The 22,967-nt window shown below is 55.4% G+C and overlaps 1 protein-coding gene across 2 annotated transcripts in view; it reads left to right on the top strand.

Moving 5' to 3' along the window:
• The first annotated feature begins 12,100 nt into the window (after window positions 1-12,100).
• The window catches only part of gpr139 (G protein-coupled receptor 139), a 118,087-nt gene continuing 107,220 nt past the window's right edge, over window positions 12,101-22,967 (top strand). Inside the window, exons 1-2 of one of the 2 annotated variants that reach the window (XM_072481894.1) lie at window positions 12,101-12,245; window positions 12,652-12,803. In XM_072481894.1, the coding sequence (XP_072337995.1) occupies window positions 12,677-12,803 (127 nt within the window). In that variant the 5' untranslated portion in view covers window positions 12,101-12,245; window positions 12,652-12,676. Of the gene's footprint in view, window positions 12,246-12,507; window positions 12,804-22,967 lie in introns of those variants that run through there. The other variant, XM_072481895.1, reaches the window with a different exon arrangement.

Genomic DNA, 22,967 nt, shown 5'->3' with positions numbered 1-22,967 from the left:
TGCATTCATGGGACATTGTTGGAAGAAATTACAGTGATAAACATCCATTTTATGCCCAAAAACCTAACTCCATATTGTTACATTGACAATCTGAAATTGAGTAAAATCCCTCAATAGTTTGAAACTTGCATTAAGTGAACATATTACAAATCCAATACTCGAATTCAGCATTAAACCCAGTCCACTTAATGAGAGGGAACAATATATCAAAAATCACTTCTTAGATCATCTTCTTTTCAGCTTTTGGTGTTCAATATTTCACAGAATCATAGAATCATAGAATTTACAGTGCAGAATGAGGCCAATCGGCCCATCGGGTCTGCACCGGCCCTTCGAAAGATCAACCGACCTAAGCCTACACCTCCACCCTTTCCCCGTAACCCAGTAACCCCAACCAACCTTTTTGGACACCAAGGGCAATTTATCATGGCCAATCCACCTAACCTGCACATCTTTGGACTGTGGGAGGAAACCGGAGCACCCGGAGGAAATGCACACAGTCACGGGTGTCATAATATACACCAGTATATCATGGTGCAGACACACAGACTGATGGACACACAGTGGGGCCAATTAACACACACAACACCGCAGCCAATCACCAGTTAGAGCACACTCACTATAAAGACAGGGGGCATCAGAGTTCCCGCTCATTCAAGATGCAGCCTCCTAGTAGGACAGAGCTCACAGCCTGCAGCACAGATCTTCACCATGTGCTGAGTGCATAGACTGGTTAGGACAAGGCAAAGGTCTTTAGTTCAATCTAACATCGTGTTAACCCACAGTGAAAGTATGTTCAACAGTTCTGACTTAATAAAATAGTGTTGCACTATTTTAAGTGTTGGTGGCCTGTATGTGTTCCACGGATCCAGAGCATCATGATACCAGTAGTTGAGGGATGTTAGAACTTCTTAGACCTACCTGCAAGTGATCTGACTTCCACCAGCATACAGCCATCCTGCAAAATGGACAGCGTCCGCCCGCCGCCGCCGCTCCGCATCACCGGTAACTAGGGGCCAACTGGAAGATATTCAAACAACGCTTCCAGCTCTACCTTGAAGCCACAGACCGGGAAGCTGCCTCAGACACCAGGAAGATCACTCCCTTCCTATCCACGGCCGAGGATCATGCCATCCACATTTTCAATTCTCTCACCTATGTGGATGGTGAAGATAATTCAAAATTCAAGACGGTCCTCCTCAAGTTTGACAGTCACTGCAACATGGAGGTGAATGAAAGTTTTGAGCGCTATGTATTCCAACAGCGTTTGCAGGGTAAGGATGAACCTTTTCAGGCGCGCACCACGTACGACCGCATCGTGCATGCGCGGTGGCGCAACGAACGTACTGACGCTACGACGTGCGACAACTCCGCCCATTTAAAGCGGCAATGTCCTGCCAAATCCCGACAGTGCCTGAGATGTGGCAAACTTGGCCACTGTGCTGCTTTCAGCAGATCAGCTCCGACTGCCAACTCTCACCGCTCCAGCCAGCCTCGCAGGAATGTCCGGGCCATTCAACCCACGGTCACCGAGCCCGATTCGGACCTGCTACCCGATATTGACACCGAGGACCCGAAGGCGCCTTTTCGAGTCGGTATCGTTACAAAAAACAGGGGGCGAAATTCTCCGTTATCGGCGCAAAGTCCGCCGATCGGTGCCATAAACGGCGCAAATCCGACTTTCATCACGCCGCCCAAAACGTCGCAAAGTCTCCGGCCCGAAATGGGCTAGCAGCGACGTGACGGGATCCGCGCTTGCTCACGTGGTTCACGCCGTGCAGCGTCATACACGCCGCACGGCGTGATGGCTCATCAGGACGCGCTGCTCCCCCCCACCCGACCGCAACACCCGACTTGATGGCTGGCCGTCGCTCAGCCCCGAGGTTCGAGTCACGCGATGTGGAAGCGCTCCTGGACGCGGTGGAGCAGAGGAGGGACGCCCTGTATCCCGGGCACGGCCGCAGAGTTGCCCCACGCCACAGCCGCCGTCTGTGGAGGGAAGTGGCAGAGGCCGTCACCGCTGTGGCCCTAACACCACGGACAGGCACCCAGTGCCACAAGAAGGTGAACGACCTCGTCAGAGCAGGCAGGGTGAGCCCCCCCCTGCCCGATATCCATATCCCCCATATCCCCCATATCCCCCTCCCCCATATCCCCCACATCCCCCTCCACCATATCCCCCATATCCCCCCTCCCCCATATCCCCCCTCCCCCATATCCCCCATATCCCCCTCCCCATAACCCCTCTCCCCCATATCCCCTATATCCCCTCTCCCTATATCCTCCATATCCCCCCTCCCCCATATCCCCCATATCCCCCCTCCCCCATATCCCCCATATCCCCCCTCCCCATATCCCTCATATTCCCCCTCCCCCATATCCCCCCTCCCCCATATCCCTCATATCCCCCCTCCCCCATATCCCCTCTCCCCCATATCCCCCATATCCCCCCTCCCCCATATCCCCCATATCCCCCTCCCCATAACCCCTCTCCCCCATATCCCCTATATCCCCTCTCCCTATATCCCCCATATCCCCCCTCCCCCATATCCCCCATATCCCCCCTCCCCCATATCCCCCCTCCCCATATCCCTCACATTCCCCCTCCCCCATATCCCCCCTCCCCCATATCCCTCATATCCCCCCTCCCCCATATCCCCTCTCCCCCATATCCCCCATATCCCCCCTCCCCCATATCCCCCATATCCCCCTCCCCCATATCCCCCATATCCCCCCTCCCCATATCCCCCCTCCCCCATATCTGCCTTCCCCCATTTCCCCAAGTGAATCCAGCCCTAACCTTAACCTCTGCAACACACGCGCAACCGATGGCGTGCATTCATATACCTGCCTAACACTGTTGCCTTTTACCCCTGCCACCACCCCCCCCCCCCAGGAGAAGCGCGCACACAACAATAGGGAGCATGTGAGGACTGGAGGAGGCCCCGTTGATGAGAGGCCACTGACCGAACACGAGGAAAGGGCCCTGGAACTGGCTGGCGGACCTGAGGACCGGGAGGTTGCTGATGCAGAGGTCGGGGGCGTACTAGCAAGTGAGCCACTGACAGCCCGTCCCCATATCCCCCCTCCCCTATATCCCCCTCCCCCATATCACCTGATCACTGCCTGCGTGTCCCACCATGCATGCTTCATTGTGTATCGCAGGACCAAACGTCCAGGCACCCATCCCCGCAGATGCAGACCTCCCGCATGATGCCCCTCGGAGACCACGGGAGATGGCGAGACCCGGACCCTCCAGCATGTGACGCCCGCAGGATGTCCCTTGGAGACCACTGGAGACAGAGAGACCTGGAGCAACAGGGAGACGACGCCCCTGTCACGAGCGGATGCGACGACGCAGGCGTGTGCCACCCAGCGACGAGAGGGGCAGCCACAGGCCCCCATCACATCCGAGCCAGGACACCACTACCCTGGACACCACTACCCGGGACACCACTACCCGGGTCACCACTACCCAGGACACCCCTACCTGGGACAGCACTACCCGGGACACCACTACCCTGGACACCACTACCCGGGACACCACTACCCGGGACAGCACTACCCAGGACACCCCTACCCGGGAAGACGAAATACCGGACAGTGACTCAGAGTGGATGGGTGGAGACGAACCCCCACCCCAAAGTGCCATGGACTCAGAGTGGGACGAAGAGTACGACACAACGCCACTGCTGTCACCAACACCCTCCACCATCGCAGAAACACTCACCACGGTTGGGCACTTTAGTGATGAGGCGTCTGGTACACTCACTGGTGCGCACAACACAGCCGTCTCGGTACAGCAGGTGGAGGTAGGAGCAGCAGAGGGGCCGGGCGGTCGGAGGGCAGCCCAGCCCAAGCGAACATCTGCCGCCCAGATGGATCCCGGGTTCCTGGAGTTTCCACACCCACCCATAGATCCGATGCAACCACCGACCCGGAGACGAGCGAAGAGGGTGACGGCCGGCTTGCGGCGGCTGCAGTCGCAGGTGGAGGAGTCCACCCGCGTCCAGGAGCTGGGAGTGGTGCCGGTCATGCGTGCCACTCAGGCTGACACCGCACGGGTGGCGTCCGCGGTGGAGGCAATGGGTGCGACGGTGTCAGACATGGGGAACGGTTTGCGAGGCCTGGGGCTTTCCGTGCAGGTGGCGTCTGTGGCCCAGGAAATGGCTGCCCTCTCACAGGAGGCCATGAGCCAGTGCCAGCGCCAGATGGCAGAGGCGCTCAACGCCAGGGCCCAGTCTCTGCAGGCCATGGCCCAGTCTCAGCAGGCCATGGCCCAGTCTCTGCAGGCCATGGCCCAGTCTCAGCAGGCCATAGCCCAGTCTCAGCAGGCCATAGCCCAGTCTCAGCAGGCCATGGCCCAGTCTCTGCAGGCCATGGCCCAGTCTCAGCAGGCCATGGCCCAGTCTCAGCAGGCCATAGCCCAGTCTCTGCAGGCCATGGCCCAGTCTCAGCAGGCCATGGCCCAGTCTCAGCAGGCCATAGCCCAGTCTCTGCAGGCCATGGCCCAGTCTCTGCAGGCCATGGCCCAGTCTCAGCAGGCCATGGCCCAGTCTCTGCAGGCCATAGCCCAGTCTCAGCAGGCCATGGCCCAGTCTCAGCAGGCCATCGCTGAGGGCATCGGCGCCATTGGCCATGTGCGAGCTGGCGTCGCACTGTCACAGACAGGGTTTGCCAACCCCCTGGGCTCCATGGCTGCAAACCTGCAGACCCCTGTCGATACCAGCACGGGCCTCCAGGACTGGCAGCGCCAGATGTCGGGGGGCGTTGGATGGCCAGTCCGTTCGCATCCCCCACCCATGTAGAGGCCTGGGGGCCATCGGGCACCCCGAGGGAGGAGGAGGTGCTGTGGTCCGTCCCGGGTCCCCCTGTAGGGGAGGTCCCGGTGCACCACGACACCTCGGACTCCCCCCCCCCCCTTCCGTCCCAGGTGCATCGGGTGGGCAACGGGCAGGACAGGCTGGCAGCTCGCCATCCCAGTCGCCCGGGCCGCAGCCTGGCCCATCTAGGCCAGGACGCCCCAGGAAACGGCCGCCAAAGGGATTCCGTGTCAGAGGGCAGGAATCACAGGAGTCCACCTCCAATTCTGCTGTACCGTCTGGGGAACCACGTAGACGTAGTCAAAGGGCCTGTAAGGCCAAACAATTAGACACTGAGTAAGTTGGCACGGGTGCAGGGCACAGATGAGTTTTAGGGGCGAGGGCACGTGCATGAACTCCTTTGGTTATTAAAGTCAATGTTACACCTACAGAAGCTGCCTTTGTGCTCTGTCCAAAGTGTGCGGGGGTGTCATGTACGTTGAGCACAAGTGTGTGTGTGAGGGGTGGTCTTACCTCAGCCCCAGGTGAGTCTGCCCCCTTCCCCCTGGGCCGCCATCAACAACCCAGGGCAGAGGACGGGACCGTGCACTGCAGTGTCACAGCCGCATGCAGGGATGGTCCGGGTGGATGGTGGTACTGTGGCCATGGGTCAGACATAGTCCAACGATGTGGAGCCAGGAGCTCATTGCAGAGTGGGTTGTCATCATCCTCCATGGCCTGCAATAGACACGCGTCCACCCGCAACTGTGTGAGCCCGGCCCGTTGTGCCGCAGGTGGATCGGCAATGGGGGGGTGGTGTGCATGCGGGTGGGGTGGGTGGGGTTGGGGAGGGGGGTGAGGGTGCTGGGTGGGTGGATGGGTGGGGGGTGTGGGTGGTCGGCTGTTGCCATGGTGTGCGGTCTGTGGCCATACTACCCGATTCCCACGCCCATCTAGTCAGTGAAGCGGGCGTCTATCAGCCTGTCCCGTGCCTGCTGGGCCAGCCGGTAACGGTGGACAGCCACCCGCCTGTGTCTACCCCGCTGCCCTGACCATTACCCCCATCCCACTCATCTGGGGAGGACTGTGCCTCTTCCTGCTGCTCCTCCACTCCGCCCTCCTCTGCCTGCGGCACATCGCCCCTCTGATGGGCTATGTTGTGCAGGACGCAGCACACCACAATGATGCGGCCGACCCTATCTGACCGATACTGGAGGGCGCCCCCAGAGAGGTCCAGGCACCTGAAACGCATCTTCAGCACGCCAAAGCACCTCCCTATCACTTCCCTTGTCGCTACATGGGCATCATTGTAGCGGTTCTCCGCCTCATTGCATGGCCTCCGTATAGGCGTCATCAGCCACGATCGCAATGGGTAGCCCCTGTCGCCCAGCAACCAGGCCCTCAGCCGGGGATGGCGTCCCTCGTACATGCCGGGGATGGATGACCGTGACAACACGTATGAGTCATGTACACTGCCCGGGTAACGGGCGCAGACGTGCAGGATCATCATGCGGTGGTCGCAGACCACCTGTATGTTCATCGAATAGGTCCCCTTCCTATTGGTGAACACGGCCCTGTTATCTGCAGGTGGCCGCACGGCGACGTGCATCCCATCGATCGCGCCCTGGACCACGGGGAACCCGGCCACGGCAGAGATGCCCACGGCCCGGGCATCTTGGCTGACCCGGATGTAGCGGTGCGCCATGACATATAGGGCATCTGTCACTGCCCGGATGCACCAATGCACCGATGTCTGCGATATGCCGGATAGGTCCCCACTCGGTGCCTGGAATGACCCCGTTGCATAAAAGTTCAGGGCCACGGTAACCTTGACGGACACGGGGAGAGGGTGTCCCCCACCAGTGCCACGTGGTGACAGGTATGCCAGCAGGTGGCAGATGTGTGCCACGGTTTCCTGCCTCATCCGGAGTCTCCTCCTGCATTCCCGGTCCGTGAGGTCCTGGTATGACTGCCGGGGCCGGTACACACGGGGCGCCCTCAGGTGCCTCCGTTGCCGTGGGGCCGCGACGTCCTCCTCCCCCTCCTCGTCCTGTCAGTCAGGTGTCCCTCCAGCCTGGGCGGCTGCCGCCTGCCCCTCTGCGGCAGCCTGCGCCGCCTCTCTGGCACGCTCATCCTCCTCCTCCTCCTCCTCATCCAGGGCAACATAGACATTAGCGGCTAACGCCACGGCGGCCAACATCGCTGGCTGATTGGAAAACATGACGGCCTGGTTGGGGGGGGGGGGGGGAACGATGACATGTCATCATTGCCTATACCCCCTCCTCCCCCCAGCCAGGTGGCATGGACCGCATGGGTCCAACTGTTGGAGACTGGCACCTGGCCAGGTGGACCAACTCACTTGCCCTCGCACCCCCCTCCCCGGCACGGACCCCCCCATCCCCCTCCCCGGCACGGACCCCCCATCCCCCCTCCCTGGCACGGACCCCCCCATCCCCCCTCCCCGGCACGGACCCCCCCATCCTCCTCCCCGGCACGGACCCCATCCTCCTCCCCGGCACAGACCCCGTCTCCCCATCCCCCTCCCCGGTACGGACCCCATCCTCCTCCCCGGCACGGACCCCGTCCCCCCATCCCCCTCCCCGGCACGGACCCCCCCCATCCCCCTCCCCGGCACGGACACCCCATCCTCCTCCCCGGCACGGACACCCATCACCTGTCCAGCGGCCAACCCCCCAGGCCGTCACTCACCTCCACGCTGGTCGGCGTGAACCTGGAGCACAGGTTGACGCCGATGAAAAGGAGGTTTGATTTAAGTCGACGTGACCGGTCATCGCGTCGACGGGACTTCGGCCCATCCGGATGGGAGAATATCGGCAGGCCCAAAATCGATTGCCTTGCGCCCACCCGTGCCATTCTCCGAGGTGTGCGGTGCTATTGACGCCCCGCCGACTTTTCTCCCTTCGGAGACTTCGGCGGGCGGCGGGGGCAGAATTCACGGCGGCCAACGGCCATTCTCCGACCCGCTGGGGGGTCGGAGAATGACGCCACCAGCCTCTATCGGTATACAGCATCGATCCCGACGATGAGTGGTGTGCCACCCTTACGGTCAACCGGTCCTAAATACGATTCCGCCCGGACACTGGTGCCTCCGCCAATCTCATTGCGCGGTCTGACCTCCAAAGCCTTTCTGTCAAACCAGCCATCCTCCCATCAGCCTGCCAGCTATTAGATTATAATGGCAATGCCATTGATGCCAGCGGCTCGTGTCAACTTGAAGTTACGCACAGGTCACGCAAAGCCATCCTTCCCTTTGAAATCGTGGGCTCCTCGAAATCCTCCCTGCTTGGCGCACAGGCATGCAAGCTGTTGAACCTAGTTCAGAGAGTTCACTCTCTCCTGCTGACATGTCTGCCTTTCAGGACACCAGCTTCAGGGCGCAGCTCGACGTCACCATCGACCAGTACCACGACGTCTTCGAGGGCACGGGCACGCTCCCGTATACCTACAAGATTTTATTAAAACCGAATGCCACGCCTGTGGTGCACTCACCTCGCAGGGTCCCAGCACCCCTTAAGGACTGCCTCATGCAGCAGCTGCAGGACCTCCAGTACCAAGGAGTGATTTCCAAAGTCACGGAACCGACCGACTGAGTCAGTTCCACGGTCTGTGTAAAAAAGCCTTCCGCCGAATTGAGAATCTGTATTGATCCCAAGAATCTAAATCGCAATATCATGAGGGAGCACTATCCAATTCCCAAGCGCGAAGAGATCACATGTGAGATGGCTCGCGCCAAGCTCTTCACCAAACTCGACGCCTCAAAAGGATTCTGGCAAATCCAGCTCGATAAATCCAGCAGGAAACTCTGCACGTTTAACACCCCCTTTGGCAGATATTGTTACAACAGGATGCCGTTTGGGATCATATCTGCTTCAGAAGTGTTCCATAGGATTATGGAACAAATGATGGAAGGCATTGAAGGTGTTCGCATCTATGTCGATGATATAATCATTTGGTCCACCACCCCGCAGGAGCATGTTAGTCGCCTCCAGCGCGTATTCAGACGCATACATGCGCAGGGCCTCCGCCTCAACAGGGCCAAATGCTCTTTCGGTCAGACAGAACTCAAGTTCCTCGGGGACCACATCTCCCAATTGGGTGTGCAGCCGAATGGGGACAAGGTAGCTGCTATCACAGCTATGAAAACACCAGAGGACAAGAAGGCGGTCCTCCGATTTCTGGGCATGGTCAATTTTTTAGGGAAATTTATCCCTAACCTCGCCTCTCATACCACGGCTCTCAGGAACCTGGTCAGGAAGACGACAGACTTCCAATGGCTCCCTGCCCACGAGCGCGAATGGAGGGAACTCAAGACAAAACTGACCACAGCCCCAGTCTTAGCTTTCTTTGATCCAGCAAAGGAGACCAAAATTTCGAACGATGCCAGTCAATCCGGCATTGGGGCAGTGCTCCTTCAACGTGATGAGGCCTCATCATGTGCCCCCATTGCATATGCGTCATGTGCGATGACCCCCACGGAGCAGTGCTACGCGCAGATAGAAAAGGAGTGCCTGGGCCTTCTGACCGGTGTGGTTAAGTTTCACGATTATGTCTACGGATTTCCTCAATTCACCGTTGAGACCGACCATCTCCCGCTGGTCAATTTAATACAGAAAGACGAACGACATGACGCCTCGCCTCCAGCATATTCTTCTCAAGCTCTGGCGATATTACTTCCAGCTGGCAGCTGGTATACACCCCAGACAAAGACCTCATCATTGCTGACGCTCTCTCCAGGGCCGTCAACACTCCGTGTGACCCAGCGGGATTTGTCTGCCAGGTTGACGCCCATGTGGCATTCGCGGCCTCCAATCTACCTGCCTCGGATGAACGCCTCGTCCAAATTCACCGCGAGTCAGCGGCTGACCCCTTGCTACAGGGTGTCATGCGCCACCTAACGGACAGGTGGCTCAAGGGCCAATGTCCTCAGTTCTATAATGTCAGAGATGATCTGGCGGTAGTAGACAGGGTTCTTCTAAAACTGGACCGCATTGTCATCCCGCATAGCATGTGCCAGCGGGTCCTGGAACAACTACACGAGGGCCACCTTGGCGTGGAGAAGTGCCTCCGACGGGCCCGAGAGGCAGTGTACTGGCCTGGCATTGATGAGGACATAGCTAACACAGTGCTCAACTACCCCACTTGTCAGCGCTTCCAGCCAGCCCAACCACGTGAGACCCTGCAGCCCCATGAGAGCAGAGGGCCACCTGCCGAAAGGCAACAGCGGTTGCAGACCAGCCACCATCCGGAAGATGGATGCGGACGTTGTCATCTGGAGCCAGAGCAGGGAGATCAGCTGCACAGGAGTCATGAGCCGCCTTGTGCTGTGCACGAGACAGCTGCATCCGGCGAAGGACCGGAACGTGGTCGAGGTCTGGGACATGAATGGACGGCACCGTCATCCTCAGGGTACGACCCATGAGCAACTGGGCTGCCGTCAGACCAGTGGTAGGCCAGCAGGGCGAGGTAGAAATCGGACCCATCATCGGCAGCCTTGCAGAGGAGCTGTTTGACTATATGTACCCCCTTCTCCGCTTTGCCGTTGGATTGGGGGTACAGGGGACTGGATGTCACATGCACAAAGTTGTACCTCCTGGCAAAGTTGGACCATTCCTGGCTTGCGAAGCAGGGGCCATTGTCCGACATCACCGTGAGCGGGATGCCGTGTCGAGCAAAGGTTTCTTTACAGGCACGAATGACTGCAGACGAGGTGAGGTCGTGCAACCGTATCACCTCTGGGTAATTCGAAAAGTAGTCCACGATCAGGACATAGTCTCTACCCAGCGCGTGGAACAGGTCAATGGCCACCTTGGTCGATGGTGACGTTACCAACTCTTGGAGGCACTTTTCCATGCCAAGGTGGCCCTCGTGTAGTTGTTCCGGGACGAGCTGGCGCATGCTATGCGGGATGACAATGCGGTCCGTTTGTCTACCGGATGGCTCCATTCTGCACCGCAATCGACGCGCCCTTCGTCTCGTTCCACGCTTGCTACGTGATCCTCCACTGTCGCCTCACCCTTCTGTTGACCCTGCCATGGACTATGCAGAAATCCCTGTCACTCTGCACCCCCCTGACTCTGACGCAGTCCAGCCCACTCCTGAACCAGCGGCTCTCGACCCACCCTTGAGGTGGTCAACCAGAATTCGTCGCCCACCTCAGAGACTTAATTTATGAACCTTTCAGACTTATAGACTTTCTGAATTGTTTTGTTGCTTTATTTGATCGTTTCCCTGGTTTGTATATAGTGTTCATCTAATTATTCTTGTTGCATACTGCTTCTCTGCACCAGGCACCTTCCCATGTAAATAGCTTAGTTCTCATGTACATAATCCTGTAAATATGTCTTCGCACCCCACACGTAGTTAGGAACATTCTCACCATGCACTATTTATTGCCACACATATACATTCTTTTATAAAAGGGGGGATGTCATAATATACACCAGTATATGATGGTGCAGATACACACACACTGATGGACACACAGTGGGACCAATCAACACACACAACACCGCAGCCAATCACCAGTTACAGCACACACACTATATAGACAGAGGGCACCAGAGTTCCCGCTCATTCGAGCTGCAGCCTCCTAGTAGGACAGAGCTCACAGCCTGCAGCACAGATCCTCACCATGTGCTGAGTGCATAGACTGGTTAGGACAAGGCAAAGGTATTTAGTTCAATCTAATATCGTGTTAACCTACAGTGAAAGTATGTTCAGCAGTTTCTGACTTAATAAAATAGTGTTGCACTATTTTAAGTGTTGGTGGCCTGTATGTGTTCCACGGATCCAGAGCACCCAACACATCAACGGGGAGAAAGTGCAAACTCCACACAGACAGTGAACCAAGCCAGGAATCGAACCTGGAACACTGGAGCTGTGAAGCAACTGTTCTAACCACTGTGCCACCGTGCCCCCTGTTAAACATTTGAGGTTCCAACGACAGAAGGATACTACTGTTTCTTCAACTTAAATAACATTATTTCTAAAGGGACAGGACCAAAAGTGCTTCTTTCAAAAAATAGTACTTTGACCCAATTCAATCCACTTTGATAATTTGTTGTTATCCCTGTGCTGTATGTAATTTCAGGCCAGAAAAATACTGTTACTATTCCTTAGGATTTAAAGGTTTCAGGCTTTAGAATTTGTGAGGAACACACATATAGTTAGTTATCCCTGGCTGCAATGTGCTTCTCCAGTACGTCATTCTAATCTTTCATACTCACCATTCTCAAACCATTTATCACGTGGCCAGGCAAGACACGCTGAGAATGACACTTGATAGAACTCTACTGTTGTCTGTAGGCAACCCATAATAACCCTCACAATCCTCAGAAGGATTTATCTGATTTCATTTGTTTTAAGGCAAAATGGTTATTTTCTGATAACGTCAACATTTGATGCTCCCTCCTCTGCCTTAAGGTAAGTGTTTTGCATTAACACATTGGTAGCTGCAAAGGGAAAGGGTGAACTGTTTCTAACCCTCAAGCTGTATTCCAAAGACTGTACTCTGCAGCTTAGTAAACAGAAAACCAGTTAGAATGAGGTATTGCTTTGCTCTGCATGAATTATACTCTTCAGAAATGCAACCAATAGAGGTGACTATACATCATCAAATTTTAATGTATTAATTTACCTACTTTAATGACACTTCAGTACAGTTCCCCTAAGAGTGAAGCAGTTAAAGCATTGCACTTTCTCCTAATGATGCTGGCTTAGCAGCAGGTGGAAGAATCCAGGGATAAACATGAATTGAAGGACAGAGGTTCAGACTGGATACAGAACCTCAGTGAAGGTGTCGGTACTCATTGTGATTGTTCTTCTGTAGCCTAAACCAGCCACAAGAAAAGTCCATGGAGCACAATCACATTTTCACCAGCGACAGTACTCTACCCTCCCATGATGGAGAGCGGTTCGGATGTGGTTTAGGATATGTACGTGTTATCTACTACAGTCTTCTCCTGTGCTTAGGATTACCAGGTGAGTGCATGTTTAAATCTGCCTCAGGAAATAACCTTCATACTTTACATTGTATTGATGTTTTGACATTCATTTAAATAACAGTTTTATCAAATATAGTTAAAGAAACAGTAAAATAAATTATACACCCTTATCTTTGAACAAGAAACTCACATTTATATATGTAATGGTCTCAGTACATGTTACATTAAATAAATGGTATCTAATCATATTTTGTCAATTTCAATCTAATATATTTTCCCCAATGTACACTGTATTTAAATTAAAAATTATTAATTTGAGACATGATTTGCAAAACATTGGGGAAAAATCAATCACCTTATTTTGACCTTATGCTAATTAATTTACTGAATGTCTCATTGGAAAGACAATGAAGTTGGAGGTCAGGGGCTATAAGGTCACTGCTTCCTTGTAAACCAAAACATCTTCTCTTATATAATTTCAAAATGTGAACTCTCCAATTTCTAAAGTTAAAAAACATCATTAACTGTTTGAAGCCAAACCGATATACTCTTAATATATAATAATCTGTGCAAGCACCATGATTTAAATTTCTGTTTATTATTACCATATTTTTCTACTATTCGAGTTGGTGGTTCACATATTGAAATGAATACATTGACACTTAAAATAATTTTAAACTGTTGACACCCAGAATAATATTTATATGGATATAATTTATTTGGTGTAGCGACAGAATAAAACAATAATTGTTAATAAAAATTATATTCAATGTTAGAATTGTTTATTGGGAATTCAAATCCCCATCTTTATGCATGAATAATAGCAGATAGAAAGGTGATTTATGTCATAGGTACAGAGCACAGCAAAGAAAAGCCTTGATAATTCCAGTATCTGTCAGGGTCGGAGGCTGTGACACGTAGCGCTGATCACAGCAATTTGAGTCTGATATAATCAATGCATCTAACCTTTTCATTGGTAAATACTACAGTTAAAATGTTAAATTAGTATTATTCAAATGCTCAACAGTCAGGCTGTTCATGAAAGTGCTTATTTCATCACCAAGAATGTCACAGGAAAATGTGGCCGTCTTTATTGAATACAAAACCGTGCATTGGGAGAGGCTCGAGTAAAAATGAAGAAATGAATTGAAGTAAATCAGTGTCACAATTCATTGATTTTTCAGAAAGTGAAAAATATTGTTCACGCTTTGAAAAAAAACCTTATTGATAGATGGGAGGTGAGAGTGGGGGATGGTGAGGAGGAATTCTAACTTCCTCACAGTTCTTTGACAAAATATAACAGATTAAAGAAACTGGAATTGTTCTCCTTTGAGCTGGGAATGCCAAGAGGAAATTTGACAGAAGGTGTTTAAAATCTTGATGGGTTTAGATGGTAAATAAGGAGAAAGTGTTTCCAGTGGCTGAGTGGGCATTAATCAAAGGGAACAGCGTTAAGCTGACTGGCAAATATTACCTGGTATAGCACAAAGAAAAGCTTTCTTCATGCACTGAGCAGTTAGTATTTTGAATGCTCTACTGAATAGGATGGGGATATAGATTCAATAGGATGGGGATATAGATTCAATAGGATGGGGTATATAGATTCAATAGGATGGGTATATAGATTCAATAGGATGTGGGATATAAATTCAATAGGAGGGAGGATATAGATTCAATAGGATGGGGAATATAGATTCAATAGGATGGGGGATATAAATTCAATAGGATGGAGGATATAGATTCAATAGGACATGGGATATAGATTCAATAGGATGGGGTATATAGATTCAATAGGATGGGGGATATAGATTCAATAGGATGGGGATATAGATTCAATAGGATGGGGGAAATAGATTCAATAGAATGGGGTATATAGATTCAATAGGATGGGGGATATAGATTCAATAGGATGGGGGATATAGATTCAATAGAATGGGGGATATAGATTCAATAGGATGGGGGATATAGATTCAATAGGATGGGGGATATAGATTCAATAGGATGGGGGATATAGATTCAGTAGGATGGGGATATAGATTCAATTAAATAGCTGTTTGTGGCTTATTTAAATGATTTAGATATGACTGGACGAGTAAGTCAGTAAGTTTGCGGATGATACAAAAATTGTTGGGGTGGTGAATAGTGAGAAGGAGAGCCTTCGATTACAGGAGGATGTAGACGGGCTGGTCAGATGGGCTGGTCAGTGGCAAATGGAATTCAATCCGGAAAAGTATGAGGTGATGCACTTGGGCAGGACAAACAAGGCGAGGGGGATACAGGATAAACGGCAGGACCCTGGGAAGCCCCGAGGATCAGAGGGAGCTTGGTGTGTATGTACACCCGTCCCTTAAGTAGCAGAGCAGGTGGATACAGTGATTAAGAAGGCCTGTGGTATACTTGCCTTTATTAGCCGATGCATAGAGTTTCAGAGCAGGGAGGTTATGCAGGAACTGTATAAAATGTTGGTCAGGCCACAGCTAGAGTATTGTGCGCAGTTCCAGAACCCACATTACAGGAGGGATGTGATAGCACTGGAAAGGGGGCAGAGGAGATTTACCAGGATGTTGCCTGGGCTGGAGAGTTTTAGTTATGAAGAGAGATTGGATACACTGGGGTTGTTTTCCTTGGAGCAGAGGAGACTGAGGGGGACAGGATTGAGATGTATAAAATTATGAGGGACACAGTTAGAGTAGACAGGAAGAAACTTTTCCCCTTGGTGGAGGGATCAATGACCAGGGGGCTGAGATTTAAGGTGAGGGGCAGGAGGTTTAGAGGGAATGTGAGGAAAACCCTTTCCCCCAGAGGGGGGTGGGAGTCTGGAACTCGCTGCCTGAAAGGGGGGTGGAGGCAGAGACCCTCCTAACATTTAAACAGTATTTCGATGGGCACTTGCGTTGCCAGGACAGACACGGCTCTGAGCCAAGTGCTGGGAAATGGGGTTAGAATAGTTAGGTGGTTGTTTTTGACCGGCGTAGAGGCGATGGGCCGAAGGGCCTGTTCTGTGCTGGAACCTCTGACTCTGTGACTCCAACTTTCAAAATAGAACAGGAACGAGAAAGTATTGCAAAGATTATGGGAATGAGGTGGGAGTGGAAGGTACTCGATGGTCTCCCTGGAAGCGGGATGGGACGTGGCCAGTAGGTCCCAAGAGAGCTCTCTCCCGGTATCCCTGATGGTCTTTCTGTCTCGCGAGATCTGGATCCCACAGACAATGAGCAGGGCCCAGACTCTCATCGCTAAAAGAGTTTACAAGCTCACTTAGCTACACTGCTGCTAGGTCTAATGTCCACCCAGCCTCGCCCAGAAGACCCCAGCCGGGCATTGTTGAGCACTAGTCCCCACAAACAGGACCAGGCAGAACGGCACTCGAGGGGGGGTCGTCTCCCAGGTAATCGGAACCCAAGGTGGTTGGCTACTGGCAGACTGGTACCCTGGCAGTGGCAGGCTGTCGGGGGCACTGCCAGTCTGCAGCCTGGCGCTATTACCTGCTGGGGATCGGGCCGGGGATACCCTACCGGCATGTGCTGAGGTGCGGGGGGGTGGGGGGGGGCGGGAGGGGTGCTTGGGGACCCACCAACAGATGAGTTGGGGTGTTGGGGGATCCAGGGGCTGCGTCGGGAGTGGGAGGGGGCGGGGAGGGGGGGGTCGAGATTTTAAAACGGTGCTCCGATCTCTTCCTGCACTGAGGAGGGCTCGCTCACCGGCTATGCGGCTAAGTGTGACCTCGGCGGGACGTTCCCCGCGGGGGGCTGGATATACACAGAATGCTGTCAGATTACGGACGCTGGGCTTTTTAGCTAAATCGTGCCTGATATCTTTTCAACAGACTGGTGCAGACTGGACCCACTGTGGCCTACTTCTGAATTTTACTGCTCCTATAAATCCTAAACTTGCGGCAGGGAACACGGTCCAATCAGAGAGCTGGGCCTGATTAATGTATGTGTGCTCAGCTGACTTGCACTTGTTAGCAAACTGTTAGCCCCTGGGATCGGGGGGTGGGGGGCGGGGGGGAGGGTCTGAGGCAGTGTAATAGCCATATGAGTGTGCAATAATGGTCCACATTACTCTTCAGGGGCACAGATTGCTCCCCCTGCCCCATAAAGCGAATGTGAACAATCCCCTCTCTTTACCTTGACAACTGGTTTTACTGAGAAGAATGTCTGCTCCCTGCAACAACATTATAATTATAGCAGGGCCCCCGTGTACAGCAGGGCCCCCGTGCCCGAATACAGCGAATGCTCCCGTGTACAGCAACTGCTCCCATGTACAGCAGGACCCCCATGTACAGCGGGGTCCCCGTGTACAGCAACTGCTCCCATTGCATCATGAATTCACTTTGGAAGCAAAAACAGGAAGATTACTACCTGAATGGTTGTAAATTGGGAGAGGGGAGTGTGCAGCGGGACCTGGGTGTCCTTGTGCACCAGTCGCTGAAGGTAAGCATGCAGGTGCAGCAGGCGGTAAAGAAGGCTAATGGTATGTTGGCCTTCATTGCGAGAGGTTTTGAGTACAGGGGCAGGGATGTGTTGCTGCAATTGTACAGGGCCTTGGTGAGGCCACACCTGGAGTATTGTGGGCAGTTTTGGTCTCCTTCTCTGAGGAAGGATGTTCTTGCTCTCGAGGGAGAGCAGCGAAGGTTTACCAGACTGGTTCCAGGGATGGCAGGACTCATATGGGGAGAGATTGACTAGGTTGGCATTGTTCTCGCTGGAGTTCAGAAGAATGAGGGGGGATCTCATAGAGACGTATAAAATTCTCACAGGACTAGACAGGGTTGATGCAGGGAAGATGTTCCCGATGATGGGTGTGTCCAGAACCAGGGTCACAGCCGGAGGATTCAGGGTAAACCATTTCGGACAGAGATAAGGGGTGGGAGTCTCTCACCCCGGGGCCGGGCCGGAGAATCGCCGCAACCGGCGCGAATCGTGCCACGCTGCCCGACGCCGATCTGCCGATTCACCAGAGAGCAGAGAATTGGCGCCGGCGCGGTCGGCACGGCTGCGATCAGCGACAGCTGGAGCGGCATGGACCGCACTAGTGCCGTGCTGGCCCCCTGTAGGGGTCAGAATCGCTGCTCCTGAGGCCATGTGGACGCTGTCGGGAAACGAGTTGGCGTTTACGATGCCGTCAACACTTAGCCTCAGGATCAGAGAATCCCGCCCATGGAGACATTTCTTCACCCAGAGTGTGGTGAGCCTGTGGAGTGGTGGGCTCCTCTCCCCGTAGTGGTGGGGGCGGGCGGTATTCAGTCAGCTGGGAGGGTGGGGAGATCGCTGTCAGACTTGCTGAGTGTCTCCCTCATCTTCTCTCTTTCTTTCACACTTCAGCATCCAGAGCATTTTGTTTTTTGTACGAGTTCCATCAGTTTGAAAACAGCAAATCATCCCTGCATTTCAATAATATTTGGTTCAACTTTCCAGAGAATTTTCAACTGAAGCTCAGTCACAGAGTTAATGATTGTTATTAAAGAAATAGGGCAGGGCAGCACGGTGGCGCAGTGGTTAGCACGGTTGCCTCACGGCGCCGATGTCCCAGGTTCGATCCCGGCTCTTAGTTTTACCCCCACAACCCAAAGATGTGCAGGGTAGATGGATTGCACGGTAGGATAGCACAATTGCTTCACAGATCCGGGGTCTCAGGTTCGAATCCGGCTTGGGTCACTGTCTGTGCGGAGTCTGCACATCCTCCCCGTCTCTGCGTGGGTTTCCTCCGGGTGCTCCGGTTTCCTCCCACAGTCCAAAGATGTGCAGGTTAGGTGGATTGGCCATGATAAATTGCACTTTGTGTCGAAAATTGCCCTTCGTGTTGGGTGGGGTTACTGGGTTATGGGGATAGGGTGGAGGTGTTGACCTTGGGTAGGGTGCTCTTTCCAAGAGCCGGTGCAGACCCGATGGGCCGAATGGCCTCCTTCTGCACTGTAAATTCTGTGCTAAATTGGGTACTCTAAATGTATTTTTTAAAAAATTTTAATTAAAGAAATTGGGCTGGATTACCTGTAGCCCGACGCTGAAATCGGGATCGGTGATAGCGCGGAGAATGGATTCCAACGGCGGAATCGGGGCAGGTGTCAGTTCGACAAGGTCCGCGATGCTCCTCCCCCTCCAAACTGGTGTCATAGGGACGCTCGCTGCGCGCAGTCGCAAGGCTGTTGGCGCATCATCAGCTGGCCCACCCGCGATGTTCCGCCCCCGATGGGCAGAGTTCCCGATGGCGTGGCCCACGTGTGGTCCCAGCAATCAGGAAGCCGGCATGCTGGCTGCAGACTGTATTCAGCGCTGCCACACTCATCCGCGATCTATGTCGCTGGCCATGGGGGGCTTCTGCTAGGGTTAGTGGGGCGGGGGATTGGGGGTGGCCAGGGGGTGGGCTGTGGGGTCGCGGTTGGCGGGTTAGGATCCAGCATGGCCGGCGCTATGTTTTCTGGCGGACCGCAGCAAGCCGTGAGCCCTGCGCATGCGCGGACCGGGACCCGGCAATTCTCCAGCCGGTTTCCGCGCAATCCGCGTTGATTCCCATGTTGCCGGTGTTAGCCCCTCACCAGTACCGGAATTGGTGAGGGGTTCGCGCCGATTTCCCCGTCGTGATGCACCCGTGGATTCTCCATTGGCCGCTGGAACAGGGAATTCCGCCCATCATTTATATCCACACCCATCTCGAGGTAACGGACACTAAAGGAATCCTTCACCTGGAAGCAAAGATTGCATTTTAGTTGTTCACGGCCTAAAGTTGGCAATTATTCTGATTCAGTCGAATGTTACTGACCTGAGGGTGTTCAATGTTCATTTTGAAATGTCTTACAAAGTGCCATTTGAATTTAAGGCTGGGATGGACAGATTTCTGAATTCTCTGGGAATGAAGGGATATGGGGGACGGCGAGAGAGTGGAAGGAAAGCCCAAGGTCAGCCAGGTGGTTTTGAATGGTCAGTGACTGACGGAGCAACCCGACAGCAAGGCCGACAGTGTGCTGGGTCCTCCAAGAGTGTGCCCGGTCCTCCGAGGGTGTGCCCGGTCCTCCGAGGGTGTGCCCGGTCCTCCGAGGGTGTGCCCGGTCCTCCGAGGGTGTGCCGGGTCCTCCGAGGGTGAGCCGGGTCCTCCGAGGGTGTGCCGGGTCCTCCGAGGGTGTGCCGGGTCCTCCGAGGGTGTGCCCGGTCCTCTGAGGGTGTGCCGGGTCCTCCGAGGGTGTGCCCGGTCCTCCGAGGGTATGCCGGGTCCTCCAAGAGTGTGCCCGGGCCTCTGAGGGTGTGCCCGGTCCTCCGAGGGTGTGCCCGGCCCCCTGAGGGTGTGCCGGGTCCTCCGAGGGTGAGCCGGGTCTTCCGAGGGTGTGCCGGTCCTCCAAGAGTGTGCCCGGTCCTCCGAGGGTGTCCCCGGTCCTCCGAAGGTGTGCCCGGTCCTCCGAGGGTATGCCCGGTCCTCCAAGAGTGTGCCCGGTCCTCCGAGGGTGTGCCCGGTCCTCCGAGGGCATGCCGGGTTCTCCAAGAGTGTGCCCGGTCCTCTGAGGGTGTCCCAGGTCCTCCGAAGGTGTGCCCGGTCCTCCGAGGGTATGCCCGGTCCTCCAAGAGTGTGCCCGGTCCTCCGAGGGCATGCCGGGTTCTCCAAGAGTGTGCCCGGTCCTCCGAGGGTGTGCCCGGTCCTCCGAGGGTGTGCCCGGTCCTCCGAGGGTGTGCCCGGTCCTCCGAGGGTGTGCCCGGTCCTCCGAGGGTATGCCCGGTCCTCCAAGAGTGTGCCCGGTCCTCCGAGGGTGTGCCCGGTCCTCCGAGGGCATGCCGGGTTCTCCAAGAGTGTGCCCGGTCCTCCGAGGGTGTGCCCGGTCCTCCGAGGGTGTGCCCGGTCCTCCAAGAGTGTGCCGGGTCCTCTGAGGGTGAGCCGGGTCCTCCGAGAGTGTGCCGGGTCCTCCGAGGGTGTGCCGGGTCCTCCGATGGTGTGCCGGGTCCTCCGAGGGTGTGCCCGGCCCTCCGAGGGTGTGCCCAGTCCTCCGAGAGTGTGCCCGGTCCTCCGAGGGTGAGCCGGGTCCTCCGAGAGTGTGCCCGGTCCTCCGAGGGTGTGCCCGGTCCTCCGAGAGTGTGCCCGTTTCTCTGAGGGTGTGCCGGGTCCTCCGAGGGTGTGCCCGGTCCTCCGAGGGTGTGCCCGGTCCTCCGAGGGTATGCCCAGACCTCCGAGGGTGTGCCGGTCCTCCGAGGGTGTGCCGGGTCCTCCGAGGGTGAGCCGGGTCCTCCGAGAGTGTGCCCGGTCCTCCGAGGGTGTGGCCCGGTCCTCCGAGAGTGTGCCCGTTTCTCCGAGGGTGTGCCGGGTCCTCCGAGGTTGTGCCCGGTCCTCCGAGGGTGTGCCCGGTCCTCCGAGGGTGTGCCCGGTCCTCCGAGGGTGTGCCCGGTCCTCCGGGGGTGTGCCCGGTCCTCCGAGGGTGTGCTGGGTCCTCCGAGGGTGTGCCCGGTCCTCCGAGGGTGTGCCCGGTCCTCCGAGGGTGTGCTGGGTGCTTTGATCAGAGACTGCTTTTATATTTGGAAGAGCGAAATTGGCTGAGTGTGGACGGAGGGTTGTTGGGGGGGCTGGGGTGTGTGCGTGGGAACAGTCTGTGAGGAGAAAGTTCTTCACTTAAAGGGTTATGAATCTTTGGAATTTGCCACGTTGGAGGGTTGTGGGTGCTTTATCGCTGAATATATTTACGGCTGAGATAGACTGACTTTTGGTGTCTCAGGAAATGAAGGGGTATGGGGGAGAATGGAGAGTCGGGGGGAGCACGGGGGGGAGAGCGGGGGGAGAGCGGGGGGGAGAGCGGGGGGGGATAGTGGGCGGGGAGAGCGGGGGGGGAGAGCGGGGGGGGAGAGCGGGGGGAGAGCGGGGGGGAGAGCGGGGGGAGAGTGGGGTGGGGAGAGCGGGGGGAGAGCGGGGGGGGAGAGCGGGGGGAGAGCGGGGGGAGAGCGGGGGGTAGAGCGGGGGGAGAGTGGGGTGGGAACAAAGAGCAAAGAGCAATACAGCGCGGTAACAGGGGCCTTTCGGCCCTCCAAGCCTGTGCAGCCACATGTCCTATCTAGACCAACCGCCTGTATCCTATACCCGCCTGTTCTTGGCCGGGATTCTCCGCTATCCGGCGGGGGGGGGCCCACACCAGCGCCAAGGAATGACATGAACCACTCCGGCGTCGGGCCGCCGGGAAGGTGCGGAATCCTCCACACCTTCCGGGGCTAGGCCGGCGGCGGAGTGTTTGGCGGTGTGCCAACCGGCGGCGAAGGGCTGCGCCGGCCAACGCGAGTTGGCGCATGCGCGGGAGCGCCAGCGTGTGCTGACGTGATCCCTGCGCTGGGGCGGTTCGTCTCCGCGCCGGCCATTGCGGACCGTTACAGCGGCCGGCACAGCACAGGCCCCCACGGCACAGGCACGCCTGCGGATCGGTGGGGCCCCGATCGTGGGCCAGGCCACCGTGGGGGCACCCCCGGGGGCCAGATCCCCCCCGAGGACCCCACAGGCCGCCCGCAGAGCCAGGTCCCGCCAGTACAGACCTGGTTTGAGTCACGCCGGCGGGTCGGGCCGAAAACAAGCAGCCGCTCGGCCCATCACGGGCTGGAGAAACACCGGGGGGGCCACTGCCAGCGACTGACGCGGTGCGGCACGATTTCCTCCCCCGCCAAAACCCCAGCGCCGGAGAATTCGGCAGCCGGCGGGGGGCGGGGGGCAAAGAATCCTGCCCCATGTGTCTATCCAGATAAGTCTTACACGTCACTAACGTATCCGCCGCAACCACCTCACTGGGCCGTGCATTCCAAGCCACCACCCACTGCGTAATAAAACTCCCCCCCGCACATCTCCCCTGACCCTTTCCCCCCTCACCTTGAACTTGTGCCCCCTTGTAATTGTCATTTCCGCCCTGGGAAAAAGCTCCCAAACTGTTCACTCTATCTATACCCCTAATAATTTTATAAACTTCGATCAGGTCGCCCCTCAGCCTCCGTCTCTCTCGGGAGAAACAATCCCAGTTTATTCAATCTCTCCTCATAGCTAATACCCTCCACACGAGGCAACATCCTGGTAAACGTTTTCTGTACTCTCTCCAAAGCCTCCACGTTCTTCTGGTCGTGCGGTGACCAGAATTGGACACAGTATTCCAAATGTGGCCTACCCAACGTTCTATATAATTGTGACAAAATTTGTGAGCTTTTATATTCGATGCCCCGTCCGATAAGGCAAGCATGCCATATGCTTTCTTTAC

This window comes from Scyliorhinus torazame, chromosome 17 (genome assembly GCF_047496885.1).
Source record: "Scyliorhinus torazame isolate Kashiwa2021f chromosome 17, sScyTor2.1, whole genome shotgun sequence".
Classification (NCBI taxonomy): Eukaryota; Metazoa; Chordata; class Chondrichthyes; order Carcharhiniformes; family Scyliorhinidae; genus Scyliorhinus; species Scyliorhinus torazame.
This window is presented reverse-complemented; position numbering and strand designations above follow the sequence as displayed.